The sequence below is a fragment of the Heterocephalus glaber genome, unplaced genomic scaffold (genome assembly GCF_053883595.1).
Source record: "Heterocephalus glaber isolate CG9 unplaced genomic scaffold, H.glaber_assembly_v1.0 deba00000546, whole genome shotgun sequence".
In the NCBI taxonomy this organism is placed as follows: domain Eukaryota; kingdom Metazoa; phylum Chordata; class Mammalia; order Rodentia; family Bathyergidae; genus Heterocephalus; species Heterocephalus glaber.
The window spans coordinates 412,054-431,956 of record NW_028258147.1 but is presented as its reverse complement, the minus strand read 5'-3'; the positions used below and the strand labels follow the sequence as shown (position 1 = coordinate 431,956).

Below are 19,903 nucleotides of genomic sequence, written 5' to 3'. Positions count from 1 at the left end.
GGTTATGCTGTCTTGGCAATGCAACATGTATAACATATGCAGTGTTACTGTCCTTCAAATAGTAAGAAAGTCAACTTGCTAAAAACTGGGCAGGGGAAATAAACAAGGATATGCAGAATAAAAATAAATTGTCAGTAAGTGTGCAGAAAAGACTGCTCAGTCACACTAGCACCATGGAGAAATGAGCTATCACTACACTCCTTAGGAATGTGCAATATATCAATGATTGACATTATGAGTGCAGACAATGATATGGGGGAAACCAGCCTTCCTTCCAAGGGAAGTATGAATTGCTGAAGGGTTTTTTGCAACATAATGTGGAATCGGAAAGTTTAAATGAATACTCTTTTGATGCAATGCCACCATGTAAAGAAATATTTGCAAATGCCTGAAATTATGCACAAAACAATTCCCAGAGGTAACTTTTATAATGAGGAAAAATAGAATAAGATACAGGCCCTACTGTAGAGGAATAGCTACCTAATTTGTGCATCCATGTTCCAGAACATAATGCAGCCATGACAAAGAAGAAAGCCAATTTGTGTGGGCCCCTTTCACTTCCCCTCCTGTGTGCCCTTCAGCCCAGGTAGCTTCCCTTTCTCTTTGTCCCAAGGACACTCACCATTATAGAGCCAACCACTGGGCCTTTGATGACCCACCACAGAGCCGTGCTGTCGTTCATTTCCCAGCAGCTAAAAGATGGGCAGACAGAGAAAAGAGAGATCATGTCCACGGACCCCTGCAGGACACTGCCCCAGCTAGCTGGAAGCCAGTCACTGTCTCCTCCTGCAGCTCCCGGGGAGGAGCTAGCTGAAAGGAGAGCTGTCTGGCGCCTGTGGACGCCAGGCTCTGGTTATAAAAATGGGGTTACTCTTAGGCACCTGGGAAAGGGCCATATATCCCTTTTAGATCCAGGGCTCTTTGGGTGTGACATCACCCTCAATATTCTTTCACCCCCTGGAAAAGGAAAATACTCATAGCTAGGCCCAGAAGCATAGAGGACTCAGAAACCTTGCGCATTCCCTTGTGATTCTGGGTAGAGACACTGCTGATATGCATGGGGCCAGGGCTCAGTGGTGCCCAGGGCTGGGACAGTTGCTTGGTGGAGGTCACATGAAGACAGGTGGTCCCTGAGAAGCCACCTGTAAGAATTCACTCTGTATTTGAGCTCTGCCTCTTAGGCATGTACTCACCCTGTGTCATCAAAGTAGAGCCTCAGCACAGCCCACACCATCACACACACGGTTGGGGTCCCTGAGAGAGCAAGAAAAGGCCCATGATAAGAGGAAAACCCGTCCACTCAGCGCCTCAGTCCCTGGGGACCCTTACTGTCCCTCACACCCTGGCTTTCTAGGACTCTTCATTTCCCTCAGAACTGAGGTATCTTGTCTCTTGGGAAGGGAGTCCTGGGCTTAACTTCTCCCTCAGACAGTGGGCTTCCCACAGGCAGGAAGGGCAAGAAAGGGCCCAAGAAAGGGCAGTTAGTCATCAGCCTAGGGCAGGGCTCCCTCCTCACTTCCACTCTCTGAAGGCACAACCCAGGACACACCTGACCATGAGGCCTGAGCCCCACCAAGCACAGCCAGAGACCTACCCCAGCCAATAATGATGTACCAGTAGAAGTATCTTCTCTCAGGGAAGAAGGTCTCCACCAGCAGTGTGAAGAGGTACAGGCCCTCGATAAACAGCCAGAAGTAGTTGGACACGACGCAGTAGTGAAAGAAAACCATGACGGCCTTGCATTCCACCTACAGGGAGTCCCCATGGTCAGGAAGTTTCAGCTTCTCTGGCCCCCAGAAAAGTCCCAAAATCCAGCCCCATGGGACCAGTCCTGAGGTCCTTGAGCACTGGCAAGCCTGGGCTCACATATCTCAAGGAGCTAAGGGAGAGGACTTCCTGGATTAAGAAGATGAAAACAGCAGCATCCTGTGACTGTGTTGAAGCTGCCCAGGTAGACAAGCGGTATGCGGGGAAAGGACTGTGGGCAGCACAGGGCCACCAGGCTGGCCTTCCCGTTCTTCTTTTCTCTCCTCACTCCATCGGGGAAGGGGAAGAAAGAAGCAGTCAGATAGCTCTGTAGGACGCTCCCTGTGAAATGAGGATTTGGAAATCTCTCCGGCAGGGAGGATACAGAGCCTGGCCCCCAGGAATCTTTTTTCACAGAAACCTTCCACACACACGGTCCCAGTCAAGGTCTGGACACTAGATTCCCCTTCCGTCCCATTCCATCAAAACTCAGCTTCCACTGCCTACATATTACCCCCTCCAAACCCAGGCTTGGAGAGGCCACTCAGCTCCTGGGCTCTAGCACTGCTGGTTAAATAACGGAGAGCCTGGCAAGCCCTCTCTGAACCTCATTTTCTTTTTCAGTCAAGTAGGACCTGGCATTTCTGCTCAATCTTCCTCAAGCGCTCTACCAGGTACAAGGCCCAGGCCAAGGGTTTGCACACATTCTGGCTGCTGGAAGTGCTGCCACACACTGGCTACTAGGAACTGTATGGCAATTCCAGGACTCTGTGGATGGAGTCAATGCCTTCCCCTACAGGAGCACACTTCTCTGTGAGGTGTCAGGTATGTGTGGGGGTGACCCTGAGGTGGTGGTGTGGGGTTCCCAGGGCTCACTCACAGTAGAGATGAAGCAGTGGTTGTTGTCCTGCTCAGCGTACAAGATCCAGTCTTTGATGAAGACCGAGATGGCCCTCAGCATGAAGGACACGAAGAGGTTCATGTGGATGAAGTTGCGGGTACAGTGCAGCTTCCTACATGAGCAGGTCAGGGAGCGGGTAGCCTTGAACCCAAAGCACTCATACCCTCCAGGTTTCTCTGGGCCTTCTCACTGGCTTTGTCCCAATGGGGGCCCAGCCAGGCCAACCCCTCTCCCACCTACCTAACCCTTACTGACTTCCAGGCCCCTGTATCTGATCCCCCGACTCCATATGCAGACATGGCTTTCTCTGTCCTCTCTCTACCCAGACCAGGAGTATAAAAGCAAGCAGGGTAGGTCTCCGGCCTGCTGGGTGGCCGTGGACAGCCCGGTGCCCTCTGTAGGGATCGGTTTCTATCTGCTGTGCTACAGGTTGGTGAATCCCTTCCAAGTGACTTTCCAGGGCTGACAACCAAGGAGGGGGTGAGGCTTTGAGCTGCAATGGGTTGCACCAGCTCAGAGGTTGCTGGGGTCTTACCGGAAGCGGCACAGGATGACCATAGCTGTGGTGAGAGTGACCAGGGAGGTGCTGTAACCAACCGTGTAGAGGGCCTTCACTGATAAGTAGTAATAATCCTGGAGTAGGGCACAGAGCACAGGGCATGCTGGACTCTCCATGAGGCCTAACACTGGCCCCTGGGCCTGAGCTCTTCCAGGCAGGACTTGGCCCACTGGACCCAGCTCCTCCTCGTCTTCTCCTAGCAATCTCACCTCCCACTGCCTCTTTACTCCTGGCTAAGTGTCTCACTCCCTTCTGTACTCCCACTCTGCATATGCTCATTAAATGTCTATTGAAGGAATAGCATTGACCATTCAGAACAGAAAGAAGCCTTAGCCTGGAGAAGGGTCCAGGAAGCTCCTGCTGGGCCCACCATTAACCCTCTATTGCTGGGTCATAGGAAAGCCAGCATTCTAGAAGTGGCAGCCAGGGTCAGCCTGAGGCAGTGAGTGGACATCTTGCCTTCATGTGCACAGGCTTGGGTATACAGCTGGTACTTCAGAGTAATGCCTAGATCCTGAGTTCCCTAGCCCTGCCCACCACCACTAGGGTGAAGGGCAGGCACTCACCTGGTCTTCAGGCTCAGTTTCATTCTCATAAAATCCACATGCATCAAAGTAATGAGGAAAGGGCTCAGACCAGCCTTCTTCGGTGCAGTTCCGGCTCACCAAGCCCTTATCTACCATGAAAGAAAACTTGATGAAGAGCAGAAATGGCCACAAGGGCCCTGAATTCATATGCAAAAGTGGGAAGTCATGGAAGCCATTGCCCACCTGAGAAGGAAGGACAGCTTAGCCTTCACCAAGAAGCAGGGGTGGGTGTAGCAAGGGGCAGGCTGATCTCTAAACCAAAGGGAAGAGAACTGAGCCTGCCAAAGCCAGTACTTCTGCATCCTTCCCTGGGAATATTCCCATGAGTGCTCTCTGAAATAGTCACAGCCCCTTTCTTGGACCTTGGGTCAGCACTTCTCAGAAGTCCATATGCAAGGCCAGGGATTTAGCTGGAGCCACCACCTGCCTCACAAGTGCAAGGTCCTGACTTCAATCCCCGGTACCAAAAAAAAAAGTCAATGTACAGAAAAACACCCCAAGACTGATCACAAATACAGATTCCAGGGCCCTCATCCCCAGCTCCAGGGATTTCTAATAGGACATCTGTGCCCAACTGCCTCGAGTGACCATGAGGTGACAGTCTTTGGCACACCTGGAGGACAGTCATAGGAGGTACTTGAATTTGCAGCTCTGAGACTCCTAGCAGCTGGGACATTTCACACCAAAGGGCCACCTGGCTTGCTTCTTAATTAATAAGGACCAAACCTCTGCCAACCTAGCAATGGACCTTATTAAGATATATATTAGGGCCGGGGATTTAGCTCAGTGGTTCTGGCGCCTGCCTCAAAAGCGCAAGGACCTGAGTTCGATCCCTGGTACCAAAAAAATAAAAAGATGACTGTTAAGGTTTTTTGTTTTGTTTTATTTTTGTTTTTTGGTACCGGGGATCGAACTCAGGACCTTGCACTTGTGAGGCAGGCATGGGGCCAGTGAGCTAAATCCCCAGCCTGATGTTTAGGTTTTTTAAAAAATGTCTGCTTTTAAGTATTTGGTGGTCTGTTTCCTGTCGCTAATGTGCTTTAATTTTCTTTTAATCGACTTTAAGGTCATTTTGTGGGATCCCCGAGAGGACAAGATCAGCCACAGTAATTGAAAGAGTCATTTTTAGGTGGCAAAGGAGAACTGGGGCTGATTTAGCCTCCAATGAACGTGCGTTTCATCCCCCCTCACCCAGTGGTGTGTAAGGAAGGGCCACGGATGTCCAGGGAAGGGGAGAGCTCCAGCAGCCCCCCTTCTTCCAGCCAGTGCTTGAGCATTCCCCGGATGGACACCTGTCCCCAGCCTGGCTTCCAATAAGCCACCTGGTCTCTTATGACACATGGGTTAATTCTTTCAGGGACTAAGAAATTGTGTAACAAAAAATGTCTACAGAAAAGGGGCTCTGGGCACACACTGTGTGACCAGGGCTGCCTCTGAAGAGCTCAGAAAGGAGGCTAAGGGGACAGTGGGTCGGGGAGACACAAAGCAGAAGGCAGAGGCCAAGCAGGGAAGCCCGGTGCCTGTCCAACCTGCACCCTCGTGGGCTGAGCAGGAAGATCGAAGGCCAAGCTCTTTGGCCAGGAGTCAGAAACGTATTTCCCGGGGCCTGGGGAAGAAGAAAAGGGGGGACCCTGGCGAAAGGAGAGTTCTGTCTGAGTGGGGAGACTGGCCGCCACTTCTCCAACGCAAGCGCTGTGGTGCAGGCTAAGGAGGAGCCGTGGCCAGCCCTGGGGCCGCAGAAGAGTGCAACTGTGTCCCATAGCTCCGTGCCAAGCCAGCCCTTTTCCAGAAAATCCCTCCCAGGCTGCCATGGCGACCTCCTTCCAAGTTCCTCTGAACACTTCTTCAGAAAGCCCAAAAATCCCAGCAGAAAGAGCATCTTGGCCAAGTCCCCCCCCTCCCCCCCAGCCTCATTTCCTCTCTACTTTGCCCACTTCAGGGTGGTGGGAAGAGGAAAGAGAAGCTGCTTTAAAAAACAATTTTTTAAAAAATGTCCTGGAAGAAAAATAAAACATTTCCTTTCTTTTATTTTCTTTATCATACAGTGTAGACTCAGAAAAGCATAAACCTTTTTGTTCCAAAACTATTCTGCGAGTATTGTTAAAATCTCCAGGAGATGGAGTGCTCTCCAGATTGTCAAACCCCACAGTGACGATGCCTACTTCACCAGGCTGATTTGCCCCAGCAACTTCACAGGAGCACAGAATTTTAGGGCAGTGGCTCCTAGATGGGGCCATTGCATCACCTAGGAGACCAGCTAGCAATGCACATGCTCAGGCCCTGTCCCTGGACCTATAAATCAGAGACCCCAGGAGCAAGGTCTGTATTTCAGAATCTGAATTTCAACAACCTGGATGTAACTGTAATGCACAATTAAAGTCTGAGAACCTCTGTTCTCTGTGACCAAGATCAAAACTATCAGGAACCATCTAATCCAGGGATCTTGGAATCCATGAAGAGGCTTCTAGAGATATGTGGCTCCCCAGTATGTGTGTACAGGTTGTGTGCTTAAGTGCAATTTTCCATTAGACAACCATAACTACACCAGAGAAGTGGCCACCCAGAGACCACACACCCACAGAGGGCCAAGCCCAGCCAGAAGTGGGGTCTCAGAGTGCCCAGGGCAGCAAATGCAGCTCTCACCAGCCTTTGCCTGAGAGAACCAAAGAGCTACTATCAGAGAAATCAAGCTGTCTTGCAAAACACGGATGTGAGCAGGGCTCAAATGCATGGTCATTGACTTGCCACGTCACCCACTGTTTACCGCCAAGGCCAAGGCTGTTCCTGGTCCCCGAGGACTGGGGTGGGATCAAGAAACTGCATCACACAGCAGCCACACACCTTTCTGCACCTTCTAACTAACACCACCCTGGCTGGGTTTGTGTCTCTGGGATATCCAGGATGGCCTGCGACTCAGTCCTCACCGAACCCTGAGGGAACAGGAAGGAGGCTCTAAGCAGGATGGGAGGGCATGGGAAAGGGCAAGGAACAGCGACGGGGATGCCACGCTGGGGTTTCTTCCCTGCAGCTCAACTCCAACATGGCCCCCAAACCTGCTCTCCCAAAGGGAACCCAGAACTCCCAACACTTCATCCTCAGACCTTTCTCTCCCTCCTTACTCTTTATTCCCACTTCCACTCTTTTCCTATGCCAAAATTCCATGGTAGCCTAGCAATGAACTCCATTTTTGCTCTTCTTGTCAAAATCCTGTTTCCAAGAAGACATGCCACCCCTCCAGGAAGCCTCCCTGACCCTTCAATGCTCGGCCTGCCTGCTGCAGGTATTGTCCCTTCGGCCCTCTTGCTCACTGTGCATCCCAGCCTGTCAGCCACCGGAGATGCACAGAACTGTGCAGATCACACACAGGCGCAGGCCCATGTGTAAGCGCGTGCGTGAGCCTATGAACACGCGTAGGCTCATTTCCTAACCCCTCTAGCCCCTCCACAGCTGAGCTCCATCCTCCTGAACAAGTTCAAAAAGGCCTTGAACTCAAGGGCTGTGTCCTCCATCTTCCTGCGCCCCCACTTCCATGATAGTCACTGTACCCCCACCCCATCCTGATCCCCGCAGCCAGAGTCAGGATCTCCTGAAGCTGGGCTCCTGCTGGATAGACAGATGGACAGCAGTCTGTCCTCACCAAGGTTCCTCTTACCGGTGTTTTCTGTCTCCCAGACTGCAGCAGAAAAAGAGAGAAATGCAGAGATGAGCAAAGGTTGAAGTCGGGGTCTGCTCTTACTGACTACTTCATCGTCCTCCCCACCCCAAATACTGGACATAGCTCTTGTGGGAGTGGGGAGAAAACACGAGGCCTACAAGCTGAGGGCCACTCAGCAAGGCGCATTCTGCCTCCACCTCCAGAATAGAAATGCACAGAGGCCCCTGGAAGGAGAAAGGTCAGAGCTCCTTCATCTCCAGCTTCCAACACCCTGTGCAGCCACCACAACCACCCAGCTTCCCAGGAACCACACGGAAAGTGAGGAACGTCATTCTCTCCCTTCTGAGTGGGACTGCAAGTCTCACCCATCAAGCCTTGTGAACAGAGGTGCTAGGAGGCCCTGCCCTAATGAGCCGCTAAGAACCAGGTGTAAATAGCACATTCCTGGGGCCTCTGCCAGAAGGAGGAGGCTGGAGCAAAGTGGAGCTTACGGAAATCTCCTTTACTGTTGATTCATTTTGCCTTTGTGGCTGCTGTTGTTGGAAGAAATTGTTTTTGCCTGGAATCTGACCTAGAGTAGATGTTCAATAAACTCTAAATAAATGACTGAATGAAAGCAATACACTCATGGAGGAAGTGATTAAGTTGGTTTCTAAAGGGATGAATGAGGAATCAGGCTGAATCACAGACCACCAACTGTGCCTGAGGAGGGGGAGCACTAACTGTAACTCTCACTGCAGTGCTCCCAGCCTCCACTTCTGAATCCCCTCAGGCCTGCTCTAGGTCCTTCCTAGCCTGGAAGCCCTTAGGATGGGAGACCTCAGCTGCTTCCCTCCTTCCATGCTGCCAGGAGACCTGGAGGTGGGAGGGATGCGGGGAGGAGCCAAGCTGGGTATGTGGTTTATCTACCTTCCCTAGTCTTGGGACTGGGGCCACAAACAGGAGCCTGGGACCCCAACCATGCTACTATCTGTCAATGTGCCACCTCTAAGCCTCCACCTTGGGTGGTGGCAAAGTTGTTGGAGTTTAGGGTCTGAAAGCCAGTTTGCCTCTGCCTTTTGGTCAAGACATGGCTCTGTTTCCCCCACCCCCCAGCCTAAGTGGGACCCTAAGGGCTTCATGCCTATAGGCAGAGCATTTTTTTTTTTTTTTTTTGCTTAGTCTTTTCTGGCTAAGCCCACACCCTCATTCCTGTATCACAGACCTCAGCCATGCTGCCTGCCCCACAGGCTCCTAGATGGGACCGCTGGATCTCTCCATAGCACTTCAATGGCCCCCACAGATCTTGAACACAGACAGGCCCAACACAGCTCCTTCTGAAGCCCACTCGCCCAGCTCTCCCTGGCAGGGAGGGCGCCATCATACACCTGCCCCCCAGCCAACCTCTGCAAGCTGTGGACAACACTGGTTCCTGTGAGTCCAGCGGAAGCCCAGGAGCCTGAGTGCATAGGCCCCCACTCCTCCTCTCCTGTGCCCTTACAGTTTAAGTAGCAAACAGATGTGCCAGCCACTGTGCAGCCTGGGCTCTGTGCCCACATCACGAGGTTTGTGAACATGGATGTGGGTGAGCACTGGATAGTGGCTGCACTCACACTTCTGTTCTGCCTGAGAGTGTCTAATTCCATGCCCCATCCATGTGTTCCTTGGGCCTCTGAGAAACTCTGTGACACTGCTGAAATGTTAGCTGATGTTTACTACCGGCCACTCAAAATGTGCCAAATCCTAAGCGAAGTGACATTTATACACATGACCTCATGTTATCCTCACAGACACCCCGGGAGGGAACCACCAAGCTACATTTCCATCTGACGGACCAGGGACTTGGGTGGAAGAGATAACTACCTTGCTCCAGGTCCCTAGGAAGGAAAGTGATAGAGCGGGGATCAACGCTGGCCTGGGAGCCCAGCCTGCCCCCATCCTGGAGCACCAGGCACTAGGTGTCAGGTCAGAGCAACGCCGTGCCCATACACAAGTGGAATGGTCGGTGATGTCACCCCCTACACCAGCAAGCAGCTCAGGAAAAGGGACTAGGTGCCCACCCATGGAGCAGCCTGATCCTTGGTCCCTGGCTCCTGGGAAGACAACAGGCTAGACCAGCATGCCCTGTACCGGTTCTGGGCTATACCCACCTTGGTCTGGGTTGAAGATCTGGAAGAGTTCAGGGCAGCTGACCTCAACAACCTCACCCACACGGGCCGGCTTCCAGCATGTGATGTTGTCCCACATGCCGGGGCACCCTGGGGGGAAGAGAACCATGGTGAGCACGGGGCCTGGCTCCACACAGAAACTACACATGACACACACTGCGAACCACACATGCCAGCCCCCTCCAGAGGCCAGAATGTTTCACGAGGAGGGAAGGCAAGGCTTCTTGTCTGAGGGAGGCTCACTCCCATACATCCAGGTCCCTCAAAGAGAAGGTAGGCACAAGCCACTGCAGATAGCACTAGGTTAGGGAGGGAGCCTCACCTGATTTTACAGTGGCTGCTCTGGGACCGTGGGGAGGGCAGAAACACTCAGCCAGGGCAGGATCCCTGAGAGTGAGATGCCATGGATTCCCTCCACCCACCGTGCCTCAGCTCCTCTCCTCTTCTCCCTCTCTCCCAGTGGCCTCCATCACCTCCACTCAGTCTGGCCTCAGATCCATCTCCTCAGCTGGCTTCTCCCCTCCCTGGATAGGGACAGGGCTGGGACTGGTTGCCCTAAGGCTGCTGCCTGGAGCAAGCAGTTGGTACAGTGCTGGCACTTGGAGGAGGACCACAAATCCATCGGATGGGAAGAGAGGAAGCCATCCAGGGAAGCCTGTGCTGCCAAGTCTGGAACTGTGAAAGGACATGGGGTGGCAGAGACCACTAAGAAGGCCAGCTCAGTGTCCCAGGGATCGAGCTGAGGGAGAGGAAGGGAAGAATGCACTGAGAGGCTTTGAGATTCATTTGGATTTGATGACTTCCTGGACCTGAGCTGTGAGGAAGAGGAAGATGCCAAGCTTGATGCGCAAATATTCAGATCTGGGGGCTCAGTGACCCCTTGATTCCTCTATCTGCTATGCACTCGCTCCTTCTGGCTGCTGCCAGCCCCCTGTTCATCCAGCTGTCCTTCCTCCTCATGGAACCAATTCTCATCAAGGTCAACAGTGGCTTCTTTGCTGCCAAGTCCAAGGAGCAATTTCAGCCATGCTGGCTTCTGCCTGCCCCACTGAGGGAACGGAGATGCACGTGGCTGCCCTGCCCTGGGCCAGCTTGGATGAGTTAGCAGAGCTACCTGAGGCCACAGTCCTCAGTTCCCAGCCCTTCCTCAGGGCTGAGCATATTGCCAGTGACCTCTAGACATCCCTGCCTTGAGGGACCCAAGACAGTTCAAATGCAGCAGCTGCCTCAGCCTAGCTAGAAGCCCAGGCCACCCTTGCTCCACCACCTTCTCCTCCATGCTCCACATCCAGCTCTGCTGGTTCACCCTCCAGATATTTGTAGAATCCATTCCCCTTTACTGGGACAGTAGTTATAGCCCCCTCAGAGGTCTCCTCCCGCCAGTCCACTCACCTTAGGACCCTAACTTTTCAAAAGGAGTATGTGCTGGGTCGTATACCTGACCACAACTAAGAGCTTTCATTGTCTTAGCACCCCGATTACTTGGCATGGCACCTTAACAAGGGTACTTCAGCACCTGCTCACTACCCAGCCTACACCACTCCTCCTTTTCACTCTAGCCCAGGGGAGTGGCGGGAGAGTTCACTCAGGGACAGGGCGCAGAGTGAAAAGACAGTGGAAGAGGGAGTCCTGGGAACCCCCACCTTTACAGACTAAACAGAGAGGAATGTATAGAGATGTCGTTGAGAAATTGGGGCAAAGGTGCAGTGAGGGAGGAAGAAGGGGGAGTGTTAGGGAGTTTCAGATCCAAATCCTCAGAGTGGTCTATAAAAATGGACTGCAGAGAGGGCCTCTGTGTCACATGGGAAGCAGGTGACCACGGCGTCCCATCTCCCAGCCTGCTGGGAAGATTAATTAGAGCTTACGTGGAAAGTTCCCAGAACATAACCAGGCTCACGCTGTGCATGTCCACCGCTGTCATTAGCATTACTGTCATTATTTTAATGAGGTGTCCCTAGGAATCACTCCCCGGAGGGAGGCCACCCATTAGGGTGGTGCTGCAGAGACCACAAGGTGACATGAAAGCTTGATGGCTGGCCACTGAGAGGTCCCAGAGGACACCTGGGAGATGGCAGGCAGAGGGGGAGGCCTGGTGCAGGTCTCATGAGGCCATGGTCTCTCTGTCATGGTCCATGACTTTTGGGTGCTGTGCAGACCAGAAGGCATTTGCAGGTTTTGGATGCAGAAAACTCCAATTCTCAGAATTTACAACATACCATGCGGTGACAATGGCCAGTGGAATCCTGCTCATGAACGGAGTTTGGGAGCTGTAAGCACCAGCAAGGACAGCACAGCACAAGGACATGGGGGCCAGATGAGGGGGCCTGGCCCAGATCTTAGCAGTGGGCACGACAGATGAGTCCTGTCTACCATTACAGCAGGACCTCTTGCCAGCGTGCAGTCGGCTATGACACCTTGTCCTTGAAAGAGACCCAGCAGCATATCTCTGGCTGCCACCACCCATGCTGACCTCGGACTGGCTATGGAGTGTGGCTGTGTCTGGCCCAGGCCCTGGGAGCCCCAGCCAACAGAGGTTCCTGTAATGCAGAACATTAGCCCCTGGCATAGCCAGCTGCTACTGCCAGCTGACTCTGCTGAGGTCAGAGGGCCACTTCAGAGAGCCCGAGCAGGAATGGCGGACAGGAGGGGTGCAGGACTCAGAAAGGTTGATGTGAGGTGCTCCTGGGTTGAAGGTCAGCAGGGTGTGGGGTGCATTCTCTTCATAGTGGCATAGAGAACACCTGCCATGTGCTAGGGCCCAGCCGGGCACCAGGGCTACAGGGTTGGAGAAAACTGACTAAGCTGTGAGGTTTACATTAGAAAGAAGACCGAAGTGAAAGGGCAGAGTCTCCCCTCAGCATCTGCACTGGAAGCCCTGGGGACTTGTGTGCTGGTCTCCTCCAACACACGTCACATTCCTGGTGTGCACAGCAAGGCCAGGGGGCTCTGGGTATGCCCTGCTTTGGGGGACCAGAGCTCAAATGTGGAACAGAGAATCCATGGGACTTGCAGATGTCTCAGGGCAGCTAAGGCTGCCTTCTACTCACTCTCTCACCTCACCCTGTGGCCTGGGAACACTAAGGATTTACTTGCCACAGCTCTTAAAGCCCTTCTGTGCCTCCTTCTGTCCCTAGCCCAGGTGCCCTCTAGAGTCCTAGGAGCACCCAAGAAGGTGGGGCCCTGGAATGAGATCCCATGACCCCAGGGCCCAAATCCCAATGTCCAGGTTTAAGGGACAACCTTGACCCAATCAGCCCCGGAGCTTGTGAGGACAGGAGGTGGGCTCTTGAGAGGGCCTTGGGTTTTTCTAGCTGGGACAGTAACTTTGTCCCTACCCCTCACACAGACTACATCAGCTTTGCCGTCCCCACCCAGGCACACTCTGGGCTCAGCACAGTTTCGTTGGGACTGGAAGACTTGAAGAGGCCTGTCCTCCCCCTCCTCCTCTTCCTCTTCCTCTTTCTCCTCCCTATCCTTCTCCTTTTTACCTCCTTTCTCCTCCCTTTCCTTCTTCCCACCCCCTCACTCACTCACTTATTCACATATTAAGTCAAGAAGAATGAGTCAGACACTGCAGGGCAATACAGGAGTGAAGAGAATGGGCCCATCTCTGCCTCACAGAGCTCAAAACCTGGATCATGCTAATGATTTTGGATGTTATGCTGAACCCTATGAGAAGCCGGTGATATATTTGTTTCCTATTGCTGTTAGAAGCTTGTGAGCAAACTTAGTGTCTTTAAATGGCACAAATTATCATCTCACAGTTTGGAGGGCAGAAATCTGAGATGAGTCTCACTGGACTAAAGTCATCAAGGAGAGGCTGGAGATCCCAGAGAACAATGCTTTTCCTCACCTTTCAAGGGGCTGCCCAAGTTCCTTGGCTCATGGACTCATCGCCCACCTTCAAAGCCAGCAGCTTAGAATCTACAAACTTCTCTCCTTCTCTGACTCTCCTATCTTCTGTCACTTATAATCACTCTCATGATTATATAGTGTCCACCCAAATAACCCAGGATAATCTTCCCTTCTCAAAATACTTAATTGTACAAGCAAAGTTCCCTGGGCCAGGTAAGGTCATACCTTCACAGGTTTTGAAGATTGGAATGTGAGCATGTATCTCTGGGCAGCTGTGGGGGACCTCGTCTCACAATGGGGTTCAGACAGGGATCAACATGATCTGATTTCCTGGTGCAGAGAGAGCACATTTGAAGAGCAGAAAAGCAGACATGGAGAACTGTCAGGACAGGACATGGCAGGGGTCTGGGGTACACACTGAGGGGCTTTATTTGGAGTGATGGCAGGTGAGATGGAGAGGAGCCCTGTGCAGGGCGATTTGGATGCAGGAATAACAGGGCTTGGTGACAGAATGGCTAGACATATCTGGCAAGGGTGCTCAAGACCATATGTTCCTGTATCTGATGTGACTTATCATCAAGCCCCATGGTAAGTGAGTGGAAGTGACAAACTAGTCTATAAAACATCCTTCACAGGCGTCTGCTGTCTCTGTCTTCCTCCTCTCAGCACCCCTGGAAGACACAAGTGGAGGCCGCATGTTCAGAGTGGCAGTGTTTCCAGGTGGAAGGGGCCTGGATTCCTGAAGGACTGCAAAGCCAGGCTCCACCTCCCATCTCTGCTGACCAAACTGGCCTGTGACGTGTGCAAGCAGGAAATGCATGAGCTAAGTCTCTACGATTTTAAGGTTAATTTGTCACTGCAGCAGAGTCTAGGCCATCCTACTTGTACAGCTGAGGGGAGATACTATGAGACGTCATCAAGTTTCTGGGTTGAGTGGATGGATGGATGGATGGATGGATGGATGGATAGATGGATGGATAGCTACTTACTACACTGGGAAGAGTGGGGTAAAAAGCAAGTAGTGGGGGGATCAGGAAAGTTGGAAGTCAAGATTTTAGGAAATATGGGTTTGAAAGTGTGCTAAGAGCCTAGTGAAGACAGCTGTCACATGGGCAATTAGATAAAAGTCCAGGATCCAGAGGAGAAATCAGCCTGGAGATGAGGATGGGAAGAGGTCAGCAGGAATGATATTTAGGCCACAGACCTGGATGTTTCGTCCAGCAAGGAAGGGGGGCTCAGGGAAGAAAGAAGAGAGAATGGGCCTGGCCCCAAGAGAAAACAGAATGCCAACACTGAGAAGAGGAGCTAGCAAGGAAACTGAGGAAGAAACCCAGGACATGCTAGTGACACAGCAGCCAGGAAGCTTGCTTCAGGGAAGAGATGGTCACATGCAACCAACACCAAGTTCCCCTCCTCCCCTCTGTCCATCAGAGAAGGCCATAAATCAGAAGAGTCCCCCTGATTCTACCCCAGCTGTGCCCCAGACCCTCCTAGCACCAAAGAAGTTGGTCCAAGGAGTTTGGACACTGCAAATCCTGGGAGCACTGGCTGCATGTTCTCTGGGGCTGTTCCCATCTAGGCCATCTACACAAAGTAGTCAAGGAGTGGCAGCAAATCACGACAGCAAGAGAGACGGAGTCCACTTAGGCAGGTCGAACCAAGAGAGAGTGCAAGAGCTATTAGCCTCGAACTGGAACAAAATGAGGAGCTAATCTCAGGTTGTCATGGTGATAATTTTGTCCAGCTCCACACAATGTTCAAAACTTTTAAAACCAGGAACACCAGGGCAACAGACAAAGCTACGTTCTTCCCTCTGGAAAGCCAACCCAGGATGGTCAGATATTATCAGGATGAGGGATCCATTAGAGCACACAATTCAGGCAAAAAGGATTCAATTTACTAATATCTACTTCACAGCTAGGATTTCTGTTCCACAAAAGGAGGATCTTCATGTGGTACATGCTGGAGGGGAGGAGCAGGATCAAGACACAGCCCTCTCCTCTGGAAGTCAGCTGTGCTCAAAGTGTGGACCTCAGGCCAGCAAGGTCACTGTGAACCTGCCAAAAATGCAGATCCTCAGGACCAACCTGAGCCAAGGAAGCAGAAACTCAGAGTAGGGGCCAACAATCTGCATTTTAACAGGCCCTAAAGGAGAGTATGACATGCTTGGGTTTGAAATGGAGTGGGAGTGGAGCCCTTCGTAAGACTGGCATCAAGCCCTACAAGGAATCAGTTCCTCAGAGCAAGAGTCCCTGTACCCAGCCTGGTTCCTGGTCAGCCCCTGAGCCTCTGGGAAGCCCAGCCTCCTCGAGGCCTCTCCATTTACAGTGAAGGCGCAGAGATCTGCTTGAGGTCCCAGAAAGGCCTCAGAGGATGGCTCAACACAGCAATAGCAGGCTTTCCCATCTGCCCTCCAAATCTCTCTCCTGCTTTTGCCATGGCCACCCACAGGCCTCTTTCTTCCATCTCCTCAATGCAGGACCCTATGAAGGAGCACTTCTCTGGCCAGTAGTGTTCACTCCTCACAGCTGCCTGCTGAGCTCCAGGGGCTTCTGCCACGGAGGCCACCATATGCATGACCACCCCATGCTGTTTCTAGACCAACAAGGACCTGGGATCTGAGGGACTCATACACAGGGCCACACACACCCTTCACCACTAAACAACCAAGGTTCCTATTCCTGAACTCACTTTCTTAGATTTAAGAGAGTGTGAGGACACACTATACGTAGGTGTGCATAGAAATATAAAACATTTATATACACATATTTATGCATAAATATGTAAAAATACAAAAAAGCTATATTCAGCCATGTACTACAGAATGATGTTTCTGTCCAGGACCAACTACATACCCCATGGTGGTTCCATGAGATTATAATGGGCTGAAAAACTCCTGTCACCCAGAGATGCCATAGCCACTACAATGTGTTGCGAAACTCACTCACGTTTGTGGTGATGCTGCCTTAAACAAACCTACTGTGCTGCTAGTAGTGTAAAAGCGTAGAGTGCACAACTACATACAGAACACTGAACATGAAAATAAACCACTGTGTTACTAGTTTAGGTGTTTACTGCACTTTTTATCATTATTCTAGACCTTTCTTCTCCTTATACATAAAAGGTATACTTTACCAGAGACTGCCATGTGTGCAGCCTCCTACATCTTGAGTTTACAGTGTTCTTGATTGCATCAGGAGGCCGCATCCAGTGATCGATCATCTAGTTTGTGTAAGTGCGTTCTCAAGTTCATACAAGGAAATGTCCAGGGACACAGTTCTCAGAAGACATTTCTATCATTAAGTAAGGAATGAGTGTGTGTGTGTGTGTGTGTGTGTGTGTGTAAAAGCACTGCTGTGAGTTCATACCTATAAGCCATGGAATAAACTGTTGAGGGCTTCCTTTGTTCATGTTCAAGTGTATTTCAGGGACATTGCTGCCCTATGGCCAGCACCTGTGCAGGTGTGTGTTCAGGGACAGCACTGGCAGGGGAGGGGAGAGAAATGTGGCAGCAGGGCTGGCCTTTCCCAGCTCACTCTGAGCACAGGTTAAGGTCATAAAGCACCAGTCAATCTCTGTTGCTCCTAGGTTTGATGGTGGCCAGGAGTGAGGTTCCCAGCCTGGCTTACCTGTGCTATGGGGGCTGCTCTCAGTCCTGAGATCTTGTGGGGCCCTAGCAGGTGATGTTCTCTGCCACACCAGAGGTTCTGAAACCGGGATGCACTTTAGAATCATCTATAGGCTTTTAACATAGACCTGCTTGGAGCCCCACCCAGATACTGGAGACCTTAGGCTGGGAAGGGGGCCTAGACACGGGCATCTTGCAATGTTTCCACGGGCTTCAGTGCAATGAGCTGGGTCACTGCCTGCACTTCACAAGTGGGTTTAATCTGTAGCCAAGAGGCCCAACTGAGGCTCAAGTGGGGTGCAAGGGGAAATTCAGGCCTCCCATAACAGCTGAGAGTGGGATAATAATGTCCTACCACCCGAGCCCTGAAAAAGTACCTCCTACAGGTGAGGAGGGTCCTCCCACCTCAGCCTGCAAGAGGAGCCTGCAGACCATAAGCCCATGGCCTTCCCTGCCCTGCCCCCTCCCTCCCCATCAGGTCAGTGCTGAGGGTCTCCACGGCTGCCTGTCTGTCTCCTACTTGATCTGAGTTCCTGGGAGTAAAGAAACTTCAGCAGGTCATGGGCAAAGCCATGTGAGACAGACCTGCTATCTGAGCCCTTACAAAACAAACACCCCTCAGCCTCTGCTCAGTTAAGAGGTCAGCTCGGGCCTCTGGGCACACACTCAAGGCCCTCCTCTCTGGCTCTTCTCCCCAGCCTCCTTTCCACATCCTCCGCTGTCACTGTCTGACCTTTCCCTCCAGTGATGAGGACAGCCGAGGGAAGGGCATCTCCTCGCTCCTCCTGAGCTGCAGTGCCGAGCAGTGCGTAGAACGGGACTCTGGAACAGTGCAGATGCACCTGCACCTCACTTTCAGGCCATCCACACCCTGACTTGCTCTGCCTCCTTCCTGGGCCCTCATCTGCCCTCTGGAGCCCAGATCTGCTCTCCTGGCCCTCACCTGCTCTTCCAGAAGGCCTTTCCATACAGGTCCACAGGGACTGACCCTTGGCCTAGCAAGGTCTACACTCCCCAGAAGAACTCAGATCTAGTTGAAGACATACAGCCCTGGAGAGAGTTGGCTCTGTGAGACGACCCTGGGCAACAACTGCAGTCGCTGCAGAGTACTTAGTAAACCCCACTCACTGTCCTTTGCACAAACCACAGATTGAATCACTTAATGCAATGATCTCATAGTGTATTTGTCCTCCATTTTGCAGGCTAGAAAATGAAGGTGTAAAGTGCTCTCCAAAGGCCCCACTGCTAGTGACAGCAGTGGGGGTGGGGGTGGGTTGCAGGGACTCAGAGCACCTTGTTCCTTTAAGGCAGTGTATTCCAGTGGTTGGAGCTCAGGCTGAGTTCAAATTTCTCCTCTGCCTCTTAATGCACTGTGTCCTTAAGCAAGGTACATAACCTTGTTGTGCCTCAGTTTCCTCATCTACAAAATAAGGATGGTAACAGACCCAGTGCCCCTGGGTTATAGTGGTTGAGTAGAGCACCAGCACAGTGCCTGGCACAAGGGAGTCTATATAAGTACTGACCAGGGTCTATTCCAAACCTCCACCCCTTTAAAAGAGATCTTACGGCCCAGAGCAGGGAAGAGCCACAGACTTGGTGTCCAGCTGGGTCCTCAGTCTCCTCTCCTACCTAATGACGGCTCGGCTCTTTGCTTCTGCTTAATTCACTCTCAGCCCTGTCTTATGGAAACGTACCTTCTGACTCCAGGAGGGTAGAGTAGAGAGATGAGACCTTCTCCTCAGACAGACTCAGGAGGGCAAAGGCTCTTCTCCCATCTGGAAGGATAGAGGAGAGCTCTCCCTTCAGTTCCTGAGAATCCTTTGTTCTGCACTCCTCCAGGGCCAACCCGAATGCTTCCTCCCAGCAGTGCCCCCTGCTGGCTAACTACCTGCACTCACCCTGCCTACTGAAAGCTCTTGCTCTCTCTCCCACTTCATCCCCCAGCCTGGGCGCCACCCCTCCCCACTGCAAATAGGTCCCAGAGTGAGCACAGGTGGCTCTGCATGCCCTGCCCTCGCCTTGCCCTCTGCCAACCAGCCAGCCAGAGGAGACACTCTGGAGTCCAGCACACAGACAGAAGGAGAGAGTGAGGGGATAAGGGCAGACATGAATGGAGGAGGGGATGGGTGGGTGAAGGAATGAATGAATGAATGAGCAGTGGATGAGTGAGTTCCTTCCACAAGCTTTGGGTCCACCACCAAGGTTCAGGGTTTAGGAGTGACGCGTGGCCAGCAGGAAACGCACAGATCCTGCTCCTGCCCAGCTTCCCCTACCCACTCATGGCCTCCCAGGCCTTCAGACGGGGTTCCTCTGTGCTCCAGAGATCAGACTCCTGCCTCCTGGCCTCTTGTTCCTGTGTATTTCTTGGCCTGGAGTGTCCTCCCATCCATCCCTCCAGTCACCTGCACCACACCCCTGCCTGTCCCTTGGGCCCAGCATAGGGATCTTCACCTTCTGCTTCTCACTAGAACCCTGTGGAGCTTTTCAATGTTACAGTGCCTGTGACAAACAGTCAGCTTGGACTGTGGCCTGAGCATGCTCCACAAGCTGCCCTGGCAGGTCTGATGTGTACCCAAGCCCAAGAGCCTGGGAGCCAGTTAATTTTTTTTACGCAGTCCTGGGAAATGAAGCCAGGGCCTCTGCACTGAGTACTTCCCCAGACCTTTTTATTTTTTGAGACATGGTTTCACTGATTCACTAAGGTGGCCATGCTGAGCTTGAGATCTTCCTGTTGCAGGCTTCCAGAGTATTGAGGTTATAGTGTGTACCACCATGCCAGGCTCAAGGAGTGGGTCTCCAGGCCACCTTCTCCACTAGGTCTTCCC

At 52.2% G+C, this 19,903-nt stretch overlaps 1 protein-coding gene across 16 annotated transcripts in view; it reads right to left on the bottom strand.

The window, feature by feature from the left end:
- The window catches only part of Adcyap1r1 (ADCYAP receptor type I), a 52,527-nt gene that overhangs the window by 20,549 nt on the left and 12,075 nt on the right, over positions 1-19,903 (bottom strand). For 6 of the 16 annotated variants that reach the window (XM_013076519.3, XM_013076513.3, XM_021237572.2 and 3 more), the window contains exons 4-12: positions 18,773-18,853; positions 9,578-9,685; positions 7,446-7,466; positions 3,773-3,882; positions 3,183-3,280; positions 2,627-2,759; positions 1,595-1,748; positions 1,194-1,254; positions 623-692 (exon numbers count right to left, since the gene is read on the bottom strand). In XM_013076519.3, the coding sequence (XP_012931973.1) occupies positions 623-692; positions 1,194-1,254; positions 1,595-1,748; positions 2,627-2,759; positions 3,183-3,280; positions 3,773-3,882; positions 7,446-7,466; positions 9,578-9,685; positions 18,773-18,853 (836 nt within the window). The remainder of the gene's footprint in view (positions 1-622; positions 693-1,193; positions 1,255-1,594; positions 1,749-2,626; positions 2,760-3,182; positions 3,281-3,772; positions 3,883-7,445; positions 7,467-9,577; positions 9,686-18,772; positions 18,854-19,903) is intronic. The other 10 variants (XM_004856299.4, XM_087204508.1, XM_013076521.3 and 7 more) reach the window with 3 other exon arrangements.